This window comes from Perca fluviatilis, chromosome 5 (assembly GCF_010015445.1).
Source record: "Perca fluviatilis chromosome 5, GENO_Pfluv_1.0, whole genome shotgun sequence".
In the NCBI taxonomy this organism is placed as follows: Eukaryota; Metazoa; Chordata; class Actinopteri; order Perciformes; family Percidae; genus Perca; species Perca fluviatilis.
Genome location: NC_053116.1, coordinates 23789745 through 23814935, shown reverse-complemented (window position 1 = coordinate 23814935; position 25191 = coordinate 23789745). Strand labels below are relative to the sequence as shown.

The window sequence follows — 25191 nt, the reverse complement described above, 5'->3', positions numbered from 1 at the left end:
TAATGACAACTGAGCAGTAAGATAGAGATATGTTCAAAGGCCCCAGAACAAGTAAGTGGACCTTGAGTAGAGATTGTATTGTCATATAAGGCCAGGTCTGCAGCCGTTTGCTGCCTATCATTCCCCCTCTCTCTCCCCTTTTAAGTCTAAACTGTCAAGGATTAACAAAGCCAAGTCATCGACTATAGACCTATGGAGAAACGCAGCAGCACAGGTATCCGTCCTAATGACCTCAGCATCACAAGAATTAGAAGAGAGCGACTAGGCAAGGTGTGATTTCTGTTTTTGTTTTCCTCGAGACCGCAGAGGATGGGGGGTGGGAGAGGGTTGTTGTTCTTGTTCAGTTGTGTTTGTCTGTTATGTATGTTCAAAAAATATAAAAATAATAAAAAATTCATCTAAAAAAGAAAGATAATTTTCTTCTGTATGTACAGAAGAACAAAAAAGCTCATCATGAGGCCTTATCTGAAGACAAGCATCAGTTTCTCATCGCTGAGCTTGCATGTTTGACAAACAAAGAAAAATGAACTTTTCACTGTTTAAAATATCTTTAATGGTTCAGTTGGTATAGGATTTGGAAGCATTAAGTCAATACATGGTCAGCAGCCATACAAAACCAAACCAACTAATCAATGATGACTGAGAGGAAAATGAAATACAAAAGCAAGGCCAAAAAAAAAAAGGTTAATTAGGCAACGTCAGGTCATCACAGTAAAAAGAGAAATCGATCCTAGTCACACTGAACAGCATGCTGAAAATCAAAACAAAGCAAGTTCAATGATCACACACACACACACACACACACACACACACACACACACACACACACACACACACACACACACACACACACACACACACACACACACACACACACACACACACACACACACACACACACACACACACACACACACACACACACACACACACACACACCTTGAATGAAGGCTGTAGAACAACCCGGACAGGTAGAATGTACAGTAAGATGCCTTTTAGAGAGAGGAAGAAAACAATGCATAGACAAATAAAGAATGTTTTAAAACAAAAGTAAACATAAAAAGACAAATGTCTTTGTCATAGCCATAAGCGGACAGCATGATATATCTGTTGGCTGATTACATAGCAATGATTGCTGAGGAAATTCAAATAGAAGTTATTGCCAACAACAAATAATGGATAACATGTTACCCATACAAAATAATGTTTTTTTTTTTTTTTTCTGAAACATTTAAAAATAGCAAGTAGCTTCCACAAATGTCAAGAATGTACAAACAATGGTTAACGTGGCAAGGCTTCCAAAATCCTCGGCTCCACTAGAATGAACATTATAAACCACGAGGCAGACATGCTTGGCTTCAAAACATTACGTTACAATTATTTTTAAGTTATACAAGTTAACAAACCATACTTAAAAACACATTAAATATTGAGCATGTTACTAGAAAAAACATGTTGGTTGTTAACAAATATTCCTTTGAGCTATTTCCAGTTGAGTCAATTAACACAAGAGATTTTTTGTTGTTGTTGAAATCAGTAAAGGAATAAAAAAAACACATGGTTACAAAGTCTTCTTTCATGTATTGAACCAAACATAGAATCTCTGCCCTAAATATCAAAATGTATTTTTTGCAAATATCCCATTGATAATAGTGCAAGAGATAAAGTACAGTCAGAACTAGCACACAGCTCTTATGTTTGGCTTCACGTGTTTAGTTACAGGTAGTTAAAAATTAGAGTGTGTGATTTTAGTGTGAACAAAGAGCCACTGATGAGGACATTAAACTATCTACTGGTTCTCCTTCTTTAATGATGTGTTCAAGGAAGTCAATTCAATAAACAATAAATTACAACTACGGCTCGTCTCTTTATCAATTTTCTTAAATCATTAGGTTATTTTTTTTTATCTCACAGATTAAAAAAAATAAAAAATAAAATACAATTGGCACGATCAATTCATTATTGTATTTTCCCAACTATCTGTACAATTAAAAAAAAAAAAAGAAAAAGTCACAATAACCCAAAACCAGTGTTTGGGGAGAATGTGTATACAGCTGTGTTTCATGTGATTATGTCTGCTAGTGTCTTTAATTCTTACGCTTTCCTCAAGAGAAAAGCATTGCTGCACTCTCAACAGCCTATGGTTCAAAATAAAGCAGCAGAACAACAACAGGGGCCCCATTTATAAAACTGTGCGTAGATTTGTCGAGAAGAAAATACACTCACCTTAACGCAGTTTTTCATTTACACGTTGATCATGTCACTGGCCTCGTCATCCTGCGCTGTTAACTCCCATAATTAAACATTATGTGATTAATGACAGGTCTGTTGTGAGTGTTAATACACACATCAATCAGCATGTCAATCTAATACTTGCACGTGAACAAAAGGTCAGACGGCACATCCAAGAGAAATGAGATCTTGAGTCAGTTAGATTAACTGTTTGGTGTTTGTTTGTATTTCTAGTTTGACCAATAAAGAGACAATCAGCGGGTCACAGCAGCAGTGAGCGCTGCGTGACCAGAAAGTCAAATTATTCTAAAATAAAAGTATAACACCAAAAAAACATGACTGCATATTGGAGCTCACTGCACTTAGTCTGGCTCAATGGATGTCCATTGCTTGGATTAAGCCTGACCGATGTCTCTCCCCTTCCATTATCTCCGCTAACTATTTTGCATGGGGCACCATTGCTGCAGGGCTTAGTGCTGCCCAGGACGGTTGGGATTGGTTTGAAAAAACACAAACAAGCCAGAGTGTCTTACGCTCCATCCCAGAATAGATATACTGTGTAGCCAGACCATACTCCAGCTGTGGAGATAGGTCTGGCAATGCAAGACTACGCTGCAGCAGAATTTTATATTAGGTGAAATCATTTGTCTGAGTTATTAATACATTAGATTTTATATCACTACTTTGCCTTCAGCGTGCAGGTTCCAGGAGACGTGTTGATGCTCTCCACTAACATCCCAACAGCTGCGTGGGAGATGGCATACCCATCTTTCACGCCTCCTCTTTTACACACAAAATGTTTATAAATGAGGCCCCCTGTGTGACAGAATACAAAAGCTTTTATAACACAATAGCTAAATCAAAAAACAATTTCAGCCCCATTAGGGTAAGCAGAAATAATTAAAAGAATCTCTCCCCTAACACGACCAATCATCACACTCGCTGCTTGACCAAAACTATATTTCTCTTTGCTTCAATCAGCTGCTGACTGGTCGCCTCCTCCAGTGACCACAGCAGATATAACATGTAACACTGCCTAAAGTCTCAACAGACAAAATAATACAAAACTAAACTAACCCACCCAGACAAAATAATAATAATTAAAAAAAAAAAAAAAAAAGACTACATTTGATATTCATCCCACAATTTGTGAGTGTTTTCACTGACTGCCTTGTTGCCGAGGCTTCAACCCACAGTGAAGCACTTGAGTGCATCTCAGGTAATGGTGTGCCAGCTTGTATGAGGAGGAGTCAGGGATGGGAGAGAGCGAGGCAGCCACCTCCTGGTGTCTCTCCCCTCCTCTTCTGTCCCTCCCGGGTGCCCATCCTCTCCTGAGCTCATCAGTGTCAGGTTTGTGGAGTTTGGGTTGCTGTGGATCAGGTGTGGGGTGGGACGGGGGTGGGGAGGGATGCAGTGGGGTGGAATTGGGGTGGGGGGGCCAGGGTCACTGTCGGCGATCCTCCGTCTCTGACCGTGAGAACGCCATCACCACGTCCTCTGCACCTGAGAACCAACAGCAGAATGTCAGGTTAGTCCTCCAAACAAGATTCATCCAAATGACACAGACGGAGATATTTACCCAAAATGCTCTTCTGCAACACTAAACTACACGACAAAAATGTCATAAATGGGCATTATTCACTTGCTTTGTTTCGATTCAGGGACTAACTTGACACAAATGTTGCATTTGCCCCTTGGTTGGTTTGTGTTCACACGGCAACATTCAAGAGCGGCCCAAAAGTTGGAAACAAATGCCGTGCGTAGGCAAACTGTTCTCGCATTGGTCAAAGATGTTAAGAGAAATGCCAAACGAGCTAAGTGTGAATGAATACACCCTAAAGGCTGTTTTACAGTTGTGCGGAGGCTTCATGCAGAGCTCTCGCAGTAGCCTACGTAAGTGGCCGGATGTTTATACTTGTGCGCTGGTGTGTGCGTCGAGCCGGCATGTGTGTGCGTGGGGAGTGTGTGGTAGAGCGAGGGAGAAGCGAGAGAGTGACAGCGATTAGCTTTGGAGCGAGTAGAGTCAGTGAGAGAAACAGTGTCTCCTCTGTGTTTGCTGACCACAGTGGGAAATCTGTAGCAGGAAAAGTTAACCCTCTCCTTGATTTCACGTTGTTTATGGAGAAGGAGAACCAGGAAATGAGCCGGGGGAAATGAAACGCTACCAAGCCACGGCCGAGTGACGTGCGTCACTGCGACGTGCAGTTACATTTTTCGAGAGGTGCGCGTCAGGCTACGGCGTAGGGTCCGGTGTAGACGCAGAGGGGTCTGCGGGGCTACACCGTTGATTTTACGCACAACTATAAAATGGCCTTAAGACTACCAAATGAACCAAACACAGTGTAAGAAACACTCAAAACACATCTGCATTCAGATGTATCCATAAGAGCCTTGCATCAGGTGCTAAAATGTGTCTCAAGTAATCAACCGGGATCAGATTTTGAATTCTGCTCACATTTGAGTGTTTGACAACTGCTAAACACAAATAATACAATCTGATTTGCCTGTTTGGCAAATCAGCTTTATCCAAAAGTGTTTGGGACGTTTGTTGTGCACGTACAGAGCAAAGTGTGAAAGGAGACGAGTTTTGTACAGGTCATTGGATCCTGTCTGGATCCTGTAAATCCTGTCAGTTGTGACTATAACGCAAAGCAGGAATATGCTGTCGTGAAAATCTGCAATAATCATTTCATCTACAGTATTGCCATGTTCACCTGAAAACCACAGCCTGCCATTACAGCGCCCTGACGGGAGACACCGTAACACAGTGAGTGGCCCGCTGACAGCAGCATCCTGCTCTGCCACGATAACACTTAGATCTGAGGCTTCAATGCCATTCAATCTCCTCTGCTGTTGCAGCTCAGGTTGTGAGGCACAAGATTGTCTGCGAGTAAACAATACTAGATTCCAGCGGATGATATCAACCTCACTAAGCTGTGGAAAAAGAACCAATGGCTCCCGCAGAAAAGAGACTGAAATGATCTACATCACACGAGGTCTGATTTATTTCTTCGCCTTTTGTGCCTCTTTCACTTTTACCAAGTTAATGAGGACAAACGGATAATTACAGTCTCGTATGGGTTGAGTCAACTAATGGGTCCTCCCAGCTACACAATGAGAGTTTGTCAGCTGGCTTTTGTTTAACAAGGAATCACTCAGTCTGTTGCCAACTGCAATTCATCAAGTCATTTTGGCCTGCCCGCACCTGCGGAGACAGTTTTTCTCTGATAAATGATATACGTACATTTTCCAATTCTATTTGAGTAAGATTAAATAAAATACACAATGCTCCTTCAGCACTGTTCTTTCATATAGGCCTCAATTTTTGGTGAGAGAGAGAGAGAGAGAGAGAGAGAGAGATAAAAACACTTCTGCCAGATGAAGTAGGGATATATTAAAATCCCTCTTGCACTGTCATGCTTGACAGCCTGGTGAAATGCATTTACTTCTTGGTAATAGAAGTAAACTGATAGTATGAACAGCAACATTTTTCTCCTCAAACCCCATCATTAAAAACACATCTCTTAAAGATGAGAGGTACGACAACTAGGTGCCATAGCCTACAGATGACTATACTATAGGGCTGCAACGATTCTTCGAATAACTCGAATAATTCGATTACAAAAAATCCTCGAAGCAAAATTCTTTGCCTCGAAGCTTCGTTAAATCAATGTAATTAAGGTTGTACGGCTCACTGTGTTTCCGTACGGAGGATTATTACTAGCGCACAAGAGGTTTGCGCTTCTGCGGACACAAGACTGACGGCCCATATTACAAATGAAGGAAGACGAAAATAGCGAGGGTCTAAAAGGGAGAGACAGGCGAGAGAAAACGACAGAAAGTTTGGGATCATTTTAAGCTGCAAACATGCTGCTACATCACCTCTGTAACAAACCTCCAGTGTACTCATCCATTCCACGGAGCCAACCCGACACAAGGTAGCTAACGTCTGCTGCTCTCGTCCACCGCGCTGTTTACACAACTAGCCTGCAGCATGCTATTTTACTAATAGCGATGTTTTACACAACTAGCCTACAACATGCTACTCTGCTAATAGCGATGTTTTACCAAGCTAAAACAAAAGCTGTCGGTTTGTAGTGTAACTTTTTATTAGTTTGCTTCTAATCTTTGGAAATGTAGCTGCTGCCGGAGACAAACCGGCTCCTCCCCCCAGCATGGCTACTTAATATGCACGTGAATGACGTCATCATGCATTCTTTATTCTTTCTCCTCACCATAGATATATATATAGCTATGCTCCTCACTGTGTATTAGGCTTCTGAAAATGTGTCCCCCAGAACAGTGTAGTTGAGTAGCCCTGCTGTAAACCCTCTGGTCAGTGAACAGTTCTTTTGCATATCCAGTGCAAAGAGCCAGAGGCAAGAAGGGGAATTGGGTGAAAAATATTAACATTTGGGCCACCAAAAATGTACTATTGTAATGTATTTCTTTTTAAGGGTCTTGGAATTTGGCAATAAAAAATCTTTTGTATATATACAAGCGACAGGTTTCCTTTTTTTTTTAGTAAACAGCAATAATAAATATTTACTATTGCTGTTTACTAAGTATTTCTTACTAAGTATTTCTTATGCGATTACTCGATTAATCGATGGAATAATCGGTAGAATATTCGATTACTAAAATAATAGATAGCTGCAGCCCTACTATACTATGCATTAAAATAAACATTCGACAAGCTATGATGACATAAATATCATTAACACCGAGTTACACACCTTTGCAGATGGCTGAGAGGATTTCATACAGCACTTCGTGCCAGTCTGCTACAAAAAATGCTTTACCACGGCCCTCAAGTGCTTGTTAGATTTAATTATTGTGGAGATCTGAAAGTAGGCCAGGCACTGTGAGCTTCCACATGTATTTGGCACAAAGGGTGGACCATCCTCAGACAGCACAGACCCTCCCAAACACAAAATGTTGCGTTTCTTTTGGCTATCCCAACGGGGAAGATAATAAGCATCTTTTTAACGCTGCATTCAGGTCATGGTGAGCTTGGTAAGATCAAGACTTTTGGGGGAGGGTACCCTTTAATATGAACTCTCAAGTTCCTCTTGTAAGCTTATAGGCCTACCAAATGAGATTATGGCAAAGAAGAAGCCAAAATCTGCACCAGGAGAGGAAACTAGAGACCGAGTGATGAAAAAAATGCATGGTGTATGCTGTTCGTCTTCAGTTTTTAACATAGATCTCATCTGCTTTGAGACAGCACGTAGGGATAATGATGCTTGAACAAAAGACAATTATGTAATGCCACACACAATGGGAAACTGACTTGCAGACACTACTTCTGAATAGCACTGCTGTACAAGATTATGTTTTAGCACAGGAACTTGCAATAACACCCATTCATCACAATAAATGCCAGTCTGAATCATTTTGTGGTTGCGTGAAGGAGTCCACCCTTGTGAAATGGGCAGTGCAGAGGAAGGACATGTCAGACACTGTGCAACTGGAGCCGAAGGACCAGTAGAAATGCTCTCAAACTACATCCACTGGGCTAAGTGGCTGGCTGGGCTATATCGCTTTTACTTTGCCTGAGAGTCCTGTGTGGACCTCGCCCAGCCACAAAGACACATACAATACACACACAGACAGATGCACACAAAACAAGCTCATGCCAACACGATGGAGACGTCAGGTCCCTCAAAGCTGTTGCCTAGCGACCGATACAAAAATCAGACTGCATCAGTGGAGGGTACGCTGCTGCCTATGAGCAAACAGCTTTTAGTTTGTTAGGATGCAGCTCTGTGTCCGGCCGTTCTCCGGCCCCTCCCTCCGCTGTGCACTGATCTGCTCCTCACCCAGCCTGGTGGGGGTAAACCGAGCGGCCGCGGACGGTGGATTATATAAATAACAGCAACAACAGGCATGTCATCCAATTTGTCCTCCATAAATACTTTGAGAGGAAGAAAAGCCCCCTCAAATGGTCTTTCCAGGAAAGGAACATAGAGATAAAAGTAGAACCATTTCGATATAAAGTCAAAGAGTGTTTCTGTTGTCAAATAAAAGTCATGGTTTGAGTTCAAATATGCACCATCACAATGCTATGTGTATCTAGTTCTAAAAACAACTAATGGATCACACCCAATTACCGCTGGTAATTATTCTATAGGTTGAACGACTGGGAATGTGGGCAATTAATCAGTAGTTTGAGTTATTTATAATGCAGAAATGTCTGAAAGACTATCTGTGGGTTTTGTCAGGTTGGTCAGCAAAAGACAACCAATTTGAAGACAACACTTTGGGGCGAATTTCTGAAGGGCACTTTTTGAATGACACCGTTGAAATAATAAGCAGACAGAACCAGAACGTCAGTCTATTCAACTGAACTAATTCACAAGCAAACAAAGTCTTTCGTCAGACTTCGGGCAGACTATGAATCGAAACTAACTAAAAACACACAAAGTTCCACTGAAAACTCTATGCATAAGAACGCTGTGAAATTAACCAAAAAGGAGTTTGTTTGAATTTAAAGGCGCCGTGCTGCGTCCCTCCAGTCTGCATAAGCAGAGAAGCAGCTATATGATGACTCCAGGGTTGTTGAGTTATTAGTCAGAGCAGCAACATCATTTGAGGCCTCGCTCTGTGCAGGGTCAGCTGAGAGGATAAGGACACAAGACCCCCCCCCCCCTTTGAAAACGACAGCAGGGTGGGTTAAGAAGCACGGTACACAACAGAGGAGTGTTTGTGTGTGTGTGGTCCAGCTCAACATGTTGACATCAACAAACACAGTGGGTCTACTTTAACACAACGCATTTAGGGATTAATCTGCTATTTCAGAGTTACATAACTGCACATTACTACTTTAAACTACTGCTTGAAAATTATTTTGATGGTATTTTTTCCAGGTCGTTGTTTAAAAAAATATAATGTATTTTACATTGACTTCCTAATTAAAGGCTAAAAATAAAGAGGATCTGGGAATTGATTTTGTCTACTGTAATGAGCTTTAGCAAAACGATTTATCATAATATGACAATTAAGGAAGTGTCCAAAAAAGATGGTAATATCAATTCAATGTAATGTAGATTTTTAAACAGAAATGGTGAACTTGGAAAAAAAAAAAAAAATCGAAGTACATAACATATGCAAATGAATCAAGTGAATGTCAGATTTGTGCAACAGTTTGTTCTTCCCTTTACACGTGATATTTCAGAGATTTAACGAGCTTCGAAATAAGGTTTAAGCAGCAGCAAACCAGTCACTTTTCTCTTCTAAATGGAATTTAGAAGAATCTTACTGAATTCCACACTTTATAGGCCACATCCAAAAAGCTAATTATCTTAGGCAGCAGATTTTTAGGGAGCAGGTCCAGAATTCAAAATCAGTTTGAATACACTTTTTTTGTTGCCAAAGGAGCAGAGATCATTAGAAAGAAAATGTGTTTGTAAAGTTGTACTAACTATCCTGTAACATTTGTCTGTACAAACACATACCTATTAACATATCTGGGACCGAGATTAGAGCGTATGTGAGAAGTAAAGCCTCTGTGTTTCAGTGAGTTAAGTCAGGTAGACTTGGCACTTCATAAATCTGAGTCTCTGGCTCTGATTCATGCTGCAGTGACAGACACGATCAAGTATGAATCGGTAGCACTCTGCCCTGGCCCGAGTTGCTAAACAAAAGGCGTTACTCAATGTCACGTGGCTTTCACTTGAAGAGGTGAGTTTAAGGATTGCGTTATACCAGGATTGTAACACGGGGAAAAAAAGATTGTGTATCGACAGTGCATGGCTGCGGCGACATTTGAAACAAGAAGCCATATTTCTGTAAGAATGGACGAGGCCGACAGAGAGAGATTGTAATATCACACTGACTGTGTAATTAGCACTCCAGCTAGCCTCCAGACCCCCTAATGACACCTGCTCCAATCTAGCGATGCAGCACGTTGCAGTAACGCCAGAGCCCACAGGGAACCTTAGCTTTCATGGGACAACTGAGGTTGCTATGGCAACCCCCATCCTTGTCTATCCTCTTTTGTTGAGGCCCTCAGACATCCTTCAGGAGAAGAGTACACTTTCCTTGTCAATTGAAACAGGATGACAAGTCCTGAGATTGCTGCATTTATGTGTTTCTATGACAAACTGTATTGTTTAGAGTGACATGATGTCACTCCAAATAAGAGAGTTAAAGGGGGAAGAACAATAGCCTGATTGTAAAGACAAAACATCTGTACTCCCCATATTATGCTGTAACTGCTGTGCCGCAGAGACAGTTATTATTCAGTATTACCCAAAAAGGGGCAATTTACACTGAAACACAGACCCAAAAACCCAGGACTCGCTTAATGAGTTCACGCTTCATTTTCAATCACGATAACGTTTAAACAGAGAATGCAAACTCCTGCTTGCCTGCCATCCTCCGGTCCTCTGCACAGCCAAAATTCAGCTACATCAAGCTATTTCAGCGAGAAAGCTGAATGATAAAAAAGCTCCAGAGCCTTTGGCAGAGAATTCCTCTTTGGCCTGATTAAAATTGCAAAACAAAATTATGTATTTGCATGTATGGTAATCAGCCAATTAAATTATCTGAAATGCAAATTCCGTGACCCATAGACTTAAAAGAAATATGAGCGGCAAACCCCGAGTTGGTTTTCTCTTGTTTCTTACGAGGAATCAGAATACCATTCGACAGCTGAGCAGAGGCAATGATTCAGGGTTTGAGCAACATTTCCAATCAGTCTGATCACATGTGATCAAGGATGACATCATCTCTGGATAGATTAGACCGTGTAGAGATGTGTTTTTTTTATCAGAATATGCTAAAGCTGACAACAGCAATGATGGCATCCATTTGTCACATTAGCTTGTGTCTGCTCTCCCACCTAAACGTCTATTTAACATTTCCTGAATTCAGCCTGGCCTTGAATTAGAGTAATCAATACCTGAGCGTGTCTCCACAACGGCATAGCGCCTTCAGTGCCCTCAAAGCATGCTGCCACTCGATCGATGAGGCCATGTCTGACACCTGACACTATCACCCCCAAGCTGAGAACCCTCGAGGATGCTGGTATCGGAGCATCTTGCATCAGCATGTTCAAACGGTCCTCTGTTTCACACCGCTGGATATGGTGCCTGAATCTCTTTGGTTGGAGCCATCTGACCTCTAATGGTGGCCCCAGTGCTAATAACCTAAATGCTTTTCCAATTAAACAACACTGACAACTTGTATTGTATAAGGAGAGATAAAAGATTTTATGAACCTTTAAAGTAGCAGACTAAACTGTATCATCAAAACAGCAAGCAGAGCAGCAATGATAGGAAACAGTGTGTTTTTATTACCAAACAAAATTTCCATCATAAGCCTGTGAGATTGAGAGGCATTTGAAAAGTGCTTTATCAAATGGTATCAACAATAATGTCTACAGCTCAAACTAGACATATTTTCAAAAAACATTTGAACTCAGAACCAAGTGGATGACGATATTCTTTAAAATTGTCCTTCTCACAATTTGCAAATGTTGCTCAAGGTAACCTGTACAGAAAAAATTAAATAAACTGAAACTACTCGACCAGACCAGACCGGTAAGAGGTCTGAATGTGGAACTGCTGCGAGCAGATAGATATGTCAATGATACGAGATCAGGCACTGACAAACAACCTTTGCTTGGAAATGTGCTGGCTCATCACAGAAGGTGTGTGTGTCTGTCTGGCTGCAGCACTGTGTGATGGTCAACTGGGACAGACCGTACTAATGCTGCATACAGAAAGATGACGGAAAAGGTCCACTGTCATTCTAGTGACGTGAGAACAGAGTGAACCACAGAGAGTACAACCTGATTTACCTCCTCATTCATGTCAAGAAACTGTGATGTCTTTTCCCCCCAAAATGTTTAAAAGCAAATCACCAAAATACCTACATTTTGAAAAGGAATCAAATAAAATCTTGCTTTGTAATATTTCCCACTATTCAATCAATTGTTTGGAGTCTGTGCTTTTGTAAAATTATGTTTTAGGAGGCACAATGCCTGTGCAAGTTGCTAGGCAATAAAATGTTTCCTTTGATCTACTTTTTTCTACCCCCCTATTACCAAGTCTAAATGAGATCAAATAGTGGTCTTCCCTCTTCACAGAACACTCAAAGGATCCCGAATGTGCTGATACCTACAAACTGCTGTCCTTCAGCGTTCAATATTTAAAAGTGATTAACTCTCGCTATCTCCACGATGCCTAATCACAGTACTTAGGATGCAGCCCACAAATAATTTATTTGCACACAGAGGACATGGCAGGCTGCCAAATGACACTAAATGTGTCTGTTTTTGTGATGTATAATGCATACTCTGAGCACCTTACACCAGTCGTTTTCGTCCATAATGAATGAGGCTCTTCTTGGCAGTATTGACAGCACAGAGACATGGAGTCCTGTATCTACTAAAGGGCATGAAGACAGAGACCAGAAGACAGAGGGTATGTCGCACAGACTCAAAGCTACGGTTTAGTTGTTTAACCAGACAGAAATCATCCTTGATAAATCAATGACTTAAAATCTGTGCTGATCTCACTTTTGGTGCTGCACTTTTTAAGACGTGCTACCATCCCTCCTACATGATGCAATGCTCCATGTTCTGCTGCTTGATGAAGAAACACACTGTAATAATGCAATTTACAATGCCCATTATGCAACGATCCACATTACAATTCTAATGATGCATCGCATTTTGCAGAATGGCTGAATTTAACTAAATGTGACAATGCAGTTTTAATACCCCACAGGTTAAAACAAAGATAATAAAAAACACCAGAGAATTACAAAAAGACAAAGTCACTGTGCCTTTTACTTGCCTCCTTAACACCCTGTATAATCATAAACCTAATCCAAACAAAGCTGATTGTTTCCTTGCAGAGAAAGGACACGGACAAGGAGACATAACTCATCACTGTAGGTGAAGTGTCGCAGGCAATTTTCCTGACCTAAGGCTCCCCTGAGGGACCAATATCATAAGTGACAAAGCAAGGCCTGGGCCCCAGCAGGTTTACCACAGGAGGACAGCAGGGCTCCTATCTGACAGCTGTGTTTAGACTGAGCCTGAAAAGCAGCTGATAGGTCTACTTACAGAAAATATAACAATAATCTGAGACAATTTACTGCTGATTTCTCAGGTAACTGCAGTGCCTCTCCACATGCCCCGTTTTGTTTCATGTAGTGCCATCTTGTGGTTTAAATAATGTGCAAACTGTAGAGGAGATAAAGACAGAGCAACAGCGCCCTCTGGTGCCCTGAAAAAGCACGGCCATTGTATGTAAAGTCAAATTTCCGAGTAAGCCTCTTATACGTCTTACAACAACCACTGTAAACAGTGATTTGATTTATCATGTAAACACATCCATATTTGAAGTGTCTAGGCCACTTGTGAGAAGCAGCGGTGAAAGCAGCGATGCACTCATACTGAGGGTGAGTCACTCGGTTCCAGTCAGCCAAACTGTTTGCAGTGTGAGTAATCTCACAGTTATGGTGGGATGCTGAGTCAGCCTCAGTGTACAGTCAGGAAACCTGCTAGGCCTGCTGGGGTTAAGGACTCAAGATGAGTGATGTGTGTGGAGGGATTTTCCCTTGTTTTTAATCTGGGCGAAAGTAGCACTTCTGTGACATGTGAAGGTGGTGTTTGTGAGCCGATTTTGGTGTGTTTCATAAACGCCTTCTATCTTTATACCTTCAAACATCTAAATATTAAAACTAAAACGATATAGGTGTTAACTATTGTCCTGCATAGAAATACTAAAATTTGAATAAAAAAACAAATGATAAATTCCAACTGTAAAATAACTGGATGACCTTTAAACGTGTGTGTGTGTGTGTGTGGGTCACAGCCTTACCCTGGTCTATGTTGTGCTGTGGTAGCTGGCTCATCTGACTGTGGACCACACCTGCGTAATTCCGGAGAAAAGCCTCTTCACTGGGCGTAAGCTGAAGAGGAGTAGACAACATTTCCAGTTATCGAACAAGAACAAACCACAGAAAATGTTATTTTGAAGGAGAAAACGTGTTTTTCACACACGGATCGTTTAAATACATTATTTTTTTTTTGCATGAGTTAGTAGTTACGTTAGCCCACACACTCGCTGGGAGTGCTGCGATAAATTCTGACCGGGCTGCACAGTTTGCATTAGTGGTTATTGGTTCCATGTTGGTTTCGTTTTGTAGTTTTGTTACAGCATGATCAATACAAAATGTTTCCCAAAAATACATTTATAACTTCATAAAAGTAATGTTAACTTCATAATCCAATCAATTTTTAAGACCCGACAAAACCGTAAAACATTTTAAGATGATTGGATCTTAGACCTGTGTAAACACTGGTCTTTTAGTCACTAAAAGTAAAAGCATCTTATCACGTACACTTGCTTGTTGTCTTAAAATCTAGACCTAATTGGAGAAAAATCTAATGTATACCAACAAACCTACAAAAACAATAGCCAGGTAATTAAGAGTATTAGAAGTCATTTCAGGGTTCTCATTTCAGCGAGTAACTGTAGATTTTGCTGCCTGACATGACAGCCAACACAAACAGATTTTATCTGCCGCAGCTATTTAACATTTTTACAGAGTTGCCTATCACCTATCGCCTCATCACAACATGAAACTCTTATCTGTTGTCTGGTTTGTGTGCTGTATGCATGCTGCAGCCAGAATGTGGAGTTCTGCTGCTGTTCAAAAAGACCAACGGTGAGGTCTCTCTTTTCTTCTCCACACAGGTCTTTCACATGAAATAGTTTGCTCTAAGAGCCAAACTTTGTGTTTGTCATAGTAGTTTTGCTTCCATCTTACCAATGACACATTCTTTGACATGCTAATGATGGTTTCTGGGCTTGATGGCAAAGTTGGCAAGGTTTCATTGGGGCAGATTTCAGGGTGACATCGTCTAAAGATATGTGGGACTTTTCTGATTAAACAAACAACCACTATGTGCATGAGCTGCACAACAGGCAGCGCTAAAACTTTGTTGCTGTTTTTTTTTTTATTGTGAATACCCAGTTTGTGTTAGTCAAGACACTGCACTTACATTTGATCCCATTTTCTTTAGCATGAGCAGGACCCGCACTTTCTGTTGGATGTACATGTCTTCAGGAGACTTCCCTGGGGCCTCCTCGCGGTTCATGCCCCCTGCTCCTGTGGCTCTGGACACACAAACAAATCCACGTTAAACATGACTTGTGAAAAATCACAGTTAGGCAAACACTCAGTGTTATTAAAAGTTTAAAATACTTCTGCGTTGTTTCAGCCACACTATCTGACAGGCTATAAACTGACAGACTGGTACTCTATTAAAAATCTTTTAGGTGTAAACACTCACCCATGCAGGGTTGAAAAGTGATAGCTAGATAGCATTTTCACTTGTTTTTTTCTGTTTCTTATGTATTTATATTCTTGTAATATTGACAGATACAGTATGAGGTTGACAGTCAAGGCTCTAATAGTCAGCAACATTGAGCTGGAGTATTACCATTACCAACAACATATAAGACTGGCTGCATTTCAATTATGAAATGGTTCTAACCTGACTTCTCAGACATACAGCACTGTGCTGGAACTAGATGTCTTATCATTAGGGTAAATAATACAGACTGTAGTCTGTGTGATGATAAGCCCTTCATAGAACTCAAACAGTGGTGATATTAGAAGTCAGAGGCTTTGTCTCAGTGCAGGTTTGGTATTCACAGCGTGAATGGCTGTCATAAATATTGCACAGATCTCGCCCCTGCCTGCTCCATCTGATATTCTCTGGCTAACTAATGACCTATTTTCTCTGTCAGTCTGCAGAGATGCAAAATATAGGCAAAGGGGGAGAAAAAGAGGGAGGGAAAAGAAGGCTATAAAAGGAGCTGCCAAAGCTAATGCGTATGACAGAAAAGGGATAGGTTCCGCTGTGATAGCACACGCACATCAAGGTTGGCTGTTGTCGCATTAGATCTCCGTTATAACGCACCAACGAGAAGAGGCATACAGTGCCACGGCTTGATATCCAGCATACATTTTCTAATTGAAATAGCTAAAAAATGAAATAATTCACACAAAAAAATGTAATCTTCAAAAAAGGATAAATCTGGTCTGAAAGAAAATAAGATTTAATGGAGAGAATATAAGTATGCAAGTCAGGATTTGTTCTCCGCTAAGAATCTTTCATGAAAAGCCTATGGGACCGGCAGGGACTATGATAGTTCTGGCAATTTATTTTGGCCTCTTATCTATACAAAGGACCACTAATGCATGTTGACAGGCTGTTTGATGTGGGGTTATATTTAATTGAGAAGCTGGCTCGCCGTCCCCACTTCCCAGAGCCCAGGGGGGGGAGGGAAGGATGAATGGGGCACGGTTGGCCATTGGCTGCCACTGTGAGCGTGTGGATTCATCCAGATCAGAGCAGCTGGAGACCATGCTTCTGGCCATAGTCCTTATAATTATAGCAACCTTTGGTGGCTGTTTACTGCAAGCAAATAACACTTGACTTTGTCTTCTTGTCTGTTTTCAGCCACACAAAGTGGTCACAGGACACGGGGAATGCGGGGAAGATGAATACATTAGTTATTCACTTCCACCTTAGTATCAGGCATAGTTTAATTGGTGAGCAAGTGAAGTCTCAAAGCAGACATGAAGAGATGGAGAGAGCTTGCTGGTGTCAGTTGCTCAGTACACCTTCAGGGATGGTGTTGGTGGTGAGGGTGAAGTGGGTGGCAGTGTCTTCACATCAGCAGCAGTGACACGTTTGATCACGTTTCCAAGCTCCTCGCGCCAGACAAATGGAGGAGCTAAAGACTCCAGGCAGAGAGACCTACCAGTGTGAAATGACATGAAGAATGAAGCATGATATAAACTCAGGAGCATCAGAAGCTCGCTGGGAATAAAATGGTCACTGCGGATAAAGAGTAGAGAGCAGAGGGTGAAGAGAGTGTAGAGAACAACATTACTCTAACTGTCAAAAGGTGTCATCTTGTCTTGAGTTTTTTAAAAGACAAAGATGATACAACAAACATTGATTAATATTCAGGGATATTTTGAGACTTGACAACTTCACAAAAGGCCGATATATTCCACATTCATCATCTGTATTAAACAGGGCTTCTGCTTTCATGAGGCTGAGGCATTTCTGATCATTTGATGTTTCCGTTTGAAGTTTGAAAACTGGCCATATTTAGTACCATCTCTGCCCAGGCTGCTGACTGTTTCGAGAGCTGCAATTTGTATTTTTACCAGCATGAAAAAAACATTTATCTTATCCCACTTTCACAGCGATATCTGCTATAAGAACAACAAACTGTGTGCAAAATCCCATAGGGAGTATCTCTATAGGAGGTGGAAAGAATCAACATGGAAATGTAAATGAGGGTGATCAGTGATGTTATTTTATTGTCGTGACATGTTTGTGACTCACTTTAAAAAACAGGGAAAAGAGTCAGAGCTCATTCTTTTGTGGCTGTTACCTATTGTTCTTCAGACTGGAAGAGGCATAACGACTAATTTGAGATGACTATTTTGGGCAGCAGAGTAGCTAAAGAACTGGAATACAATTCTGCTACTCAGTGAACTGGACGATAACATGTATAAGATTAACATTGTGCATATGATTATGTAATGGATAGTTTCATCTATGCAATCCTGCTGAACAAACTAGCTTTCCATCCATGTTCATAATTCCAACAACGCGCCAGATGGTACTCGTCTGCCTGGCTTACAATGCCTCGCTGCGACAGACCTAACCAACCTCTAAATAATGTCTTCCTGTGTATCACTGCTGGATTACAACTTTTTAAACACACTGGGTCAAGATAAAGTCCAGTTCAACTGGATTTTAAAGCCATAGATTAAAAACTGGTGTATCATCTGAGGCCTGTATCTTGAAGTATTTGACAATGGAAATTCTGCAACTATTTTCATTACGAATTAATGTTTTTTTTTAATTATTATTAATCGCTTCATTGTTCTCTCTGATTAAACTCTTCTGGGAAGACCAACTTCTATTTCCACTTCGTCAAACAACCAAGTCCATCTAGACCACACCTCGACAGTGTAGACCGAGGCTGCTTAATAAGACTGCTTAAAAGCAAGAAAGAATTCTTATAAAATGATTTTTTTTTTAAGAAACAAAATATATAAAAAATCAACACCCAAAATAAAAATGAAACAAACAAGCATACTCACATGCACACATACTTATAAAATTATTGATTTGATCAGCATGCAGTGACAAATTACAAGTGACACAACTCTGCTAAAAACCTATAAATAGTTTTCTGGAAAGAAATAAATCTGACTATGTTTAGTCTACTCGGGTCATTCTAGCATTATTCGGATGTATATGCTCTTCTGTGCAACATTGTGTCTTAAATCATTTCAAGGTCCACAATAAGGATCCTGTCAGAGTCCTTTGTGTGTGCCCGATGTTCGAGGTTCTCGAGGTGGGCTGGCTCGAGACTAATCCCTCGAGGGATGCTCAGCCAGCCTCAGACGCATTCGGCTAATATTCCAGACGTACTCAAAGGCTTTCTTTAATACTGATCTGGGCATAATCCACCCCACCCCCCATCTCTGCCCATGTAGGGCTCTTGTCAGTGTTGTGATGTTGGGTTGAGCTGAGACATCGAGCCTGTCACAGCTAAATCCCAGCATCACTGATACCGAACTGAGAAAACTGAAAAGGAAAAAACAGCACGAGTGCCCGTTTCAGATCTCCGATCTGTACACATAGTAATGGTGGGACACATAATACTGTTTCTCAGTTGTGTATAACAATTACATTATATTTAATTCTTAAAATACATGACTGACTTTTGAAAAATGATGTATCATAGATGGCTTGCAATTGATTGAATATTGAAGAATGGCGTGTATTTCAATACCATTGCCATCCAGTGTCAGAAATTAAGAGGGAAAAATGCCCGAAGAAATCTCAGAATGTCCCCAAAAAACGTTAGAGGGGGAAAGATTGGCCCTCGATTTAGATTTAGATTAGGTATCCTAATCCTACATTAAGTCATCATTTTATTTTCATTCAATTCATTTTATTTCCATTTATGTCTGTAACTTACACAAACAGCACCGATGCATATAAATGCACTGATAATAGCAAAAGTATGCTTTTTATTTACTCATGTTGGCACAAGGTGGTGATAACTATCATGAATTTTAATCTGGGCTCATTTCACATTTAAAAAAAAAAGCAACTTCATGCACTTATTGCTATTTGTTTTTAAAAGGTGCCCCCAACATTTTGTAAATGTCCAGATTTTTTTAGACAGTGAGGGCAAAAGGTGAACCAAATATTTTTTTAATTTCCTTCACGGTTGTCAACATAAGCAATGTTTTGAGTTACTATGGTATCACAAATTTCCATCCGATTCCCTGCCCCCCCCCCACATGGCACAAGACTGAATATCTGCTGTTGCTGTAATAGGTTAGAATATGGTTGAAATCAATATCCCAATATAGTACATCTTTTTTTCAGATACCAAGATGTTAAGATAAACATATGCAAAATCAGCAAAAAAACATTAATGATGTTCCACAAAAAGTTTAAACTTAAATAAAGCGAGACAAATTACTCTTTTGGGCCGCCAATGAATTAAACATAACCATCAAAATGTGCCCAGTGTAAAAAGAGCTGAAGTCTAAAATCACACTCTGATTTAGAATAACCGTAAACTTTAGAGTTTACTACAAGTACTGCAAAATGTCAAACAGTTACTGCACATGGCTGCAAATTACACACATTCAGTAATGCCACTTAACATATAGAGAGAAGCCTATTCTTTGCATGGCCTTTGCATTCCAAATTATGTACTTGGAAACAGAAACATGGAGAAGACTTCTCAAGACCATTTCAACTCTGTGACCGGGCCACACAGTGCAGTGGGGAACTGATGCCAGAGATTACAGTATGCAATGTGATAGGCCCTCACATTTGCTCAGGGTCATGAGGGCAGACGCTGCCAAAGTGCACTGGCCAAGTCACACATAGACCGGTCCACTTGTCAAGCTTGTTATTGGCTCTAGAATCAGCTGTGCACATGATGCACAGTGTCTGATTGTTTAAGAAAAACAAACCTCTAAGTTGACTGACAAAACTGAGTTTAGTTTTACACGAATTATGCTAAAAGCGTGAACTCTAAGACCCCAAGAGGTCAATAGTCTCTACAGACTAAAATAACTAAATAAAGTGATAAGACTAAAATAACTAAGAATTTAATCATGAGGTGCTCCAACATCCCAAACAAATGTGCGAGAAACTTCAGTAGGCCAGAAGCTCGGTGTGGCTGCCAGCTGAGCTGCCAACAGCCTGGGCCGGTCCTGCAGAGCAGCTGTGTCACTACAGGCGCGTGCGTGCGCGCGCGCACCCACACACACACACACACACAATTAAAACAACTACTAGTGGTCATACTGAAATTAGGACACAACAATATTCCAATTCAACACTGTAATTCAGCAAAATAAACATACATTTGATTATCTTCTGACTTATTTTGATTGCCAATTAATCTGCCACATATTTTTATGATTAATCAATTGTTTAGTTTATAAAATCCAAGTTTTCAAAACAACGATCGGAAGTCTAAATATAGATCTGTGAAACAGAGAAAATACTCACATTTAGAAGGCAGTTTTGCCAATAAACGGATTTCTAAAGATCAATAGATTTTAAAAATGGTTGACAATTTATTTCTGTCAAATTAATTCACTACATTTTTCAGCACAATAGTGATGTCAGTCCTATTGCCCAGATTCTACCCATCCAAACCTGCAGGAGACATAATGAAAACCAGCTGACCAGCCCTACACCCAGCAGACTTGGGGTCCTGAAACAGCATGAGCCAGACGGGCAGACATTGCAGACCAGAAAGGATCTGGCTTAGACTTGCTGGATGTCTGCATGCTGCCTTTGTGTGAAGCCATCTCCTCACATGTACAGTGCCCACAACAATGGCTACTGTATTTGGGGACAATGGTGATGAACTGGATTGTGAAAACATGATTGATAAGTAGGTCATGTCTTGTTGTCACCACGTGAGGCATGGACTCTTACAATTCTGCTCAACTGTACAGGCTTAGTACATAGCTGGGTTTCTGGGTGTGCTTAACTGTCCTTTGAACATTTTTGTGCCACATTAAGTTCATACTGGGACCTTCAGAGAGTGAGTTACAGTAGGAAGGACATGACATTTCACAAATGTATACCTTATGTCACTGGGAAACTTTTTTTTTTTTAAATTATAATTTAAATAATAACTTGTACATGTAATGCTACTACAGTTAAATTAAGAACATATACTTTTTTTAAAACAAATACATATTACAAGATTCAGGCAAACTGATCTTGCAAATGTTTCCATGATACCATAATGATACAGTTTTTCACAGACCATGCTATAGAACATAATTAAATCTGGTCTATGAACTCAGAACATCTCAGCTCACTCCTCAGGGTCCCTCAAAGGAATTGAAACAGAAGCTGCTGCCTTAAGCCGGTCCCTTGGGGGTGCGGCTGCAAGATTTCAAAAGCGCCAATGTGAATGCAGGGAATAAAATTCTGAAAGGTATAGGATGTATGCGCTTGGAACAATACAATGCATTGCAAATGTGCAGGAATCCATGCACAACAGACAAATCCGGGAACAGAAAAGATGGCTATGCTTTCAAGTTTGATTCTTTAAAATGACTTGGTGGTTATCTGGAGGCCTCCGTCATTTGGACTGGGTGTTAAGCCATGAATGGATCGTAGCAGCTCTGGTATCATCATGTCAGGCCACAACAGGCCACTATGTGGGCTGAGTTAATGCTGACAAATGTGTGTGCTAAACGCAGAGTGAGAGGTTGTGCGATGAACCAGCCCTCCCTCCGAAAAACCCTGCTCGCAGGCAGCTGATGAGGTCCCCTCAGGGCTCAAGCAGCCGCTGAAGAGCACCTGCCCTGACTGGGACAAGGCCAGGGAAGCGTAGCCAGGGTTCCTAATCTCTCTCCAAAACCCACCCAGTTAGGGGAATGTGCAAACTAGGCAGGGTTGACTTACTATGGTCCATGACCAACTCTGCTAGTTGCCAGGAGGATTCAGAGCACTCGCCTGCGGCCAAGCCCTGATACCCAGTGGCTGCAGCACTTGTCAATGCCCTGCTGCGGGCAGGGTGCCAGCTTCACCACTCAGAGGGCTGTCAGCTATCTGACATGTGGGGGGAAAGCAGACACTCTGTAAAAGGCAGCGTGGCACAATGCATCCATGGGTGGCATGATCTCAAAATAGCAAACCTATGAAGGAGTTATGTGAAAAAGACAACTTGCACATGAAAACCAAATTAAAAGAAGGCGACCACATTGTACAGTAGCAGACTTTGGAATGTAATCTAAGAATTACTTTGGTTGACTAGTAGGGGTTTGGGGAGTGGGAAAAATGGCTCTGTATGTATTTAATGTAGGCGTGCATCATGTACATTAGTCTGCTAAATCTAGGTTATGATGGCGTTAGTTAAAATACGTTAAGTACAATGTTAACATCATAATCGTTGGTACAAATAAACCAAACTATAACGCCTTAACGCTGACGAGGATCTGCATAACGTACACTCACGTTAGCTGAGATTTTTTTTTGTTTTGGTAGTTTTTCCTCAAAGTCAAACTCTGACTGAAAAATAACACAGCAAACAAAAATACCTGAACTTTTTTTTTTAAAGAGATGATACACATCATGACTGTGAATGGATCTTGTTATCATGTTGCGGGACGCAGACTGTTCAAACTGCAGCAGCGCTCTTGCTAGCAAGCAGCAAGCCTTCAACGCATTTTCGACATGAATCTTAATCAATATCCGTCGTGGGAAAATATATGGACGGTACTCTCAATGACTTTACAAGTCGCGTTCATTTTAACCTGACATTTATTTAATTTAGTCTCCACCAAAGCCGCGCTACCTTCGGCAAAGCAGCCAATGCTAACCAGCGAAGCTAGCTCGCTAGCATGCCCGAGACAAAAGCCTGAATGAAGTTCCTATGGGTGCAAACACCATCCAGGTATCGTTGCTCTGCCAGAAGTGTGAACGCCGGAAATCAAACACACGTATCGTTTTAAAAAACGTGGCAATGTGCGCCTCGTCAAGAAAACGAGACATATGAGCTTACCCCTCCTGGTCCAGCTTTTCTTTCTTCTATGCTCTGTTTGAATGGTGTGTTGTTGTAGGAGGGCGTCCTGTTCCGGGGTCACATCCCTCCAGTCGCAGAGCTTCGGCGAACTGACTCAACGCAGCGAGAGTCCTGCTGGATGTTCAGTACCGTTACCGGCCACCGGGGCCGCCACCGGCACAGGCAACACTGTATGGTCTCTAGGATCTATTACAAAACGTACACTAAACACCAGTGGTGGAAAAAGTACTTAATACCTGCATAAAAAATAGTATTATATATATCATATATTATTTTAGTGCATTAGTATTGGCATCAAAACATACTATCAAAAGTATAAGTCGGCTACTGACTATGCAGAATGGCCCTGTTCAGAATAATATATCACTGAATTAATGTGTAAGCATCACTAATAATGCAGCTGGTAAAGGTGGGGCTTATTTAAACTACTACATTATTAGTTATTAGTTGATTTATATTTTATTAAAGTTATTAAAGTTAGTGGAGTAAAAAGTACAATATTGGCCTCCAAAAACGCACTGTGGTAGAAGCATAAAGTAGCATAAAATGTACAGTACAAGCACCCCAAAAATCTTACTTAAGTACAGTTCTTGAATACATGTAGACTACTTAGTTGTCATTTCAGCACTGCTAAACACACATCTCAAAAAAACCTTGCTAATACAAATTCTACTTTCTGTATTGAACCAACTCATTTGTTTTGGCCCACTAGACATACTTTATCACATTACACACATCACACACCCTGCATACACTTTTTTTTGTGAAGTGTGAACTCCCACGGACTTGTACAGAAGGCCATTGCTCTAAGCACTTACTTAACAGGGGATACTTTGGTGGCTCTGGCCTTCATCCTTGATCAACCTTTTTTTTAAGCTGCATTAAATTAAGATAACATATGGCTTGCATCCTAGAAAGCCTAGTGAGCTCTGCTGTTGCAAACTGTTTATTGAGTGTATGTTTCCCTCCCAACAGCAAGTGAAGCAAATGTAAAAAGAGGATGCAGATAAAGGACATGTCTACATCAGACCTATATTGACAGGATGATTTATTAGTTTTAGCTGCACACATGTAAATGAGGCCTTAATGTTAAAATGTTTGTACCATTTAAAAGAATTCATGAATTACAATCAATTCAAAAGGCAACTGCAGTATATTTTACAATTGGCAAAGTAGCTCATAAACTCAATAGACTCACTCCTTCTGGCTTAAAGCAGCAATACTTAGCTGAGCCCATACTGAGTGACATATTTAAAGCTTGTTCCATAGTGAATATTTCAGTATCTTACAAGGAAAGTAAAACGTCTTGCTGTGTAATCCACAGCTGCACTTGCTGTTCTGTAAAAGTCATTGTACCGAAATGCAATGGTAGAGATCGTCTGAACTGTAATGCAAAATAAAAAGGCGATGAACATCACATCATCTTCTTTGCATGAATGACAGCAAGAAATACAGCATGTAAAGTATTCTGAACGCACCATAAAATGAAATCATACAGCAAACAAGTATAGAGGTGTTTGACAGTACAAACATGACATTTCTCCCATGGAACATCAGTTCAAAAAATGCAATACAAATCACAGTGCACAACTTAAATATCAGAAAATAACACACACACACACACACACACACACACACACACACACACACACACACACACACACACACACACACACACACACACACACACACACACACACACACACACACTCTGCATCATCTGAGATAGAACACTTTCAAAAGAGCATATTTTGAGAAATGCAACCACAAGTCTATGGCTAATATGAGATTATTATTTGGGTTGTAATGCCTCATG

General features: G+C 40.8%; 1 protein-coding gene across 1 annotated transcript; it reads right to left on the bottom strand.

Moving 5' to 3' along the window:
- Nucleotides 1-529: 529 nt before the first annotated feature.
- On the bottom strand, nucleotides 530-23489 carry ctnnbip1 (catenin, beta interacting protein 1). Its single transcript, XM_039801523.1, has 4 exons — nucleotides 23355-23489; nucleotides 15257-15371; nucleotides 14070-14160; nucleotides 530-3735 (listed from the first exon to the last, which is right to left on the bottom strand). Exons 2-4 carry the CDS (start codon nucleotides 15350-15352, stop codon nucleotides 3677-3679), a joined length of 246 nt encoding a protein of 81 aa, XP_039657457.1. The 5' UTR covers nucleotides 15353-15371; nucleotides 23355-23489; the 3' UTR covers nucleotides 530-3676.
- Nucleotides 23490-25191: the final 1702 nt, after the last annotated feature.

What these genes read in the sequence shown, in the direction of transcription:
- ctnnbip1 (XM_039801523.1), bottom strand. Translation starts at nt 15,352, where the DNA reads ATGAACCGCGAGGAGGCCCCAGGGAAGTCTCCTGAAGACATGTACATC. An exon ending in TAAAGAAAATGGGATCAAAT is followed by an intron (nt 14,161 to 15,256) that starts GTAAGTGCAGTG and finishes ACTCCTCTTCAG; the next exon opens with CTTACGCCCAGTGAAGAGGC. An exon ending in ACAGCACAACATAGACCAGG is followed by an intron (nt 3,736 to 14,069) that starts GTAAGGCTGTGA and finishes GTTGGTTCTCAG; the next exon opens with GTGCAGAGGACGTGGTGATG.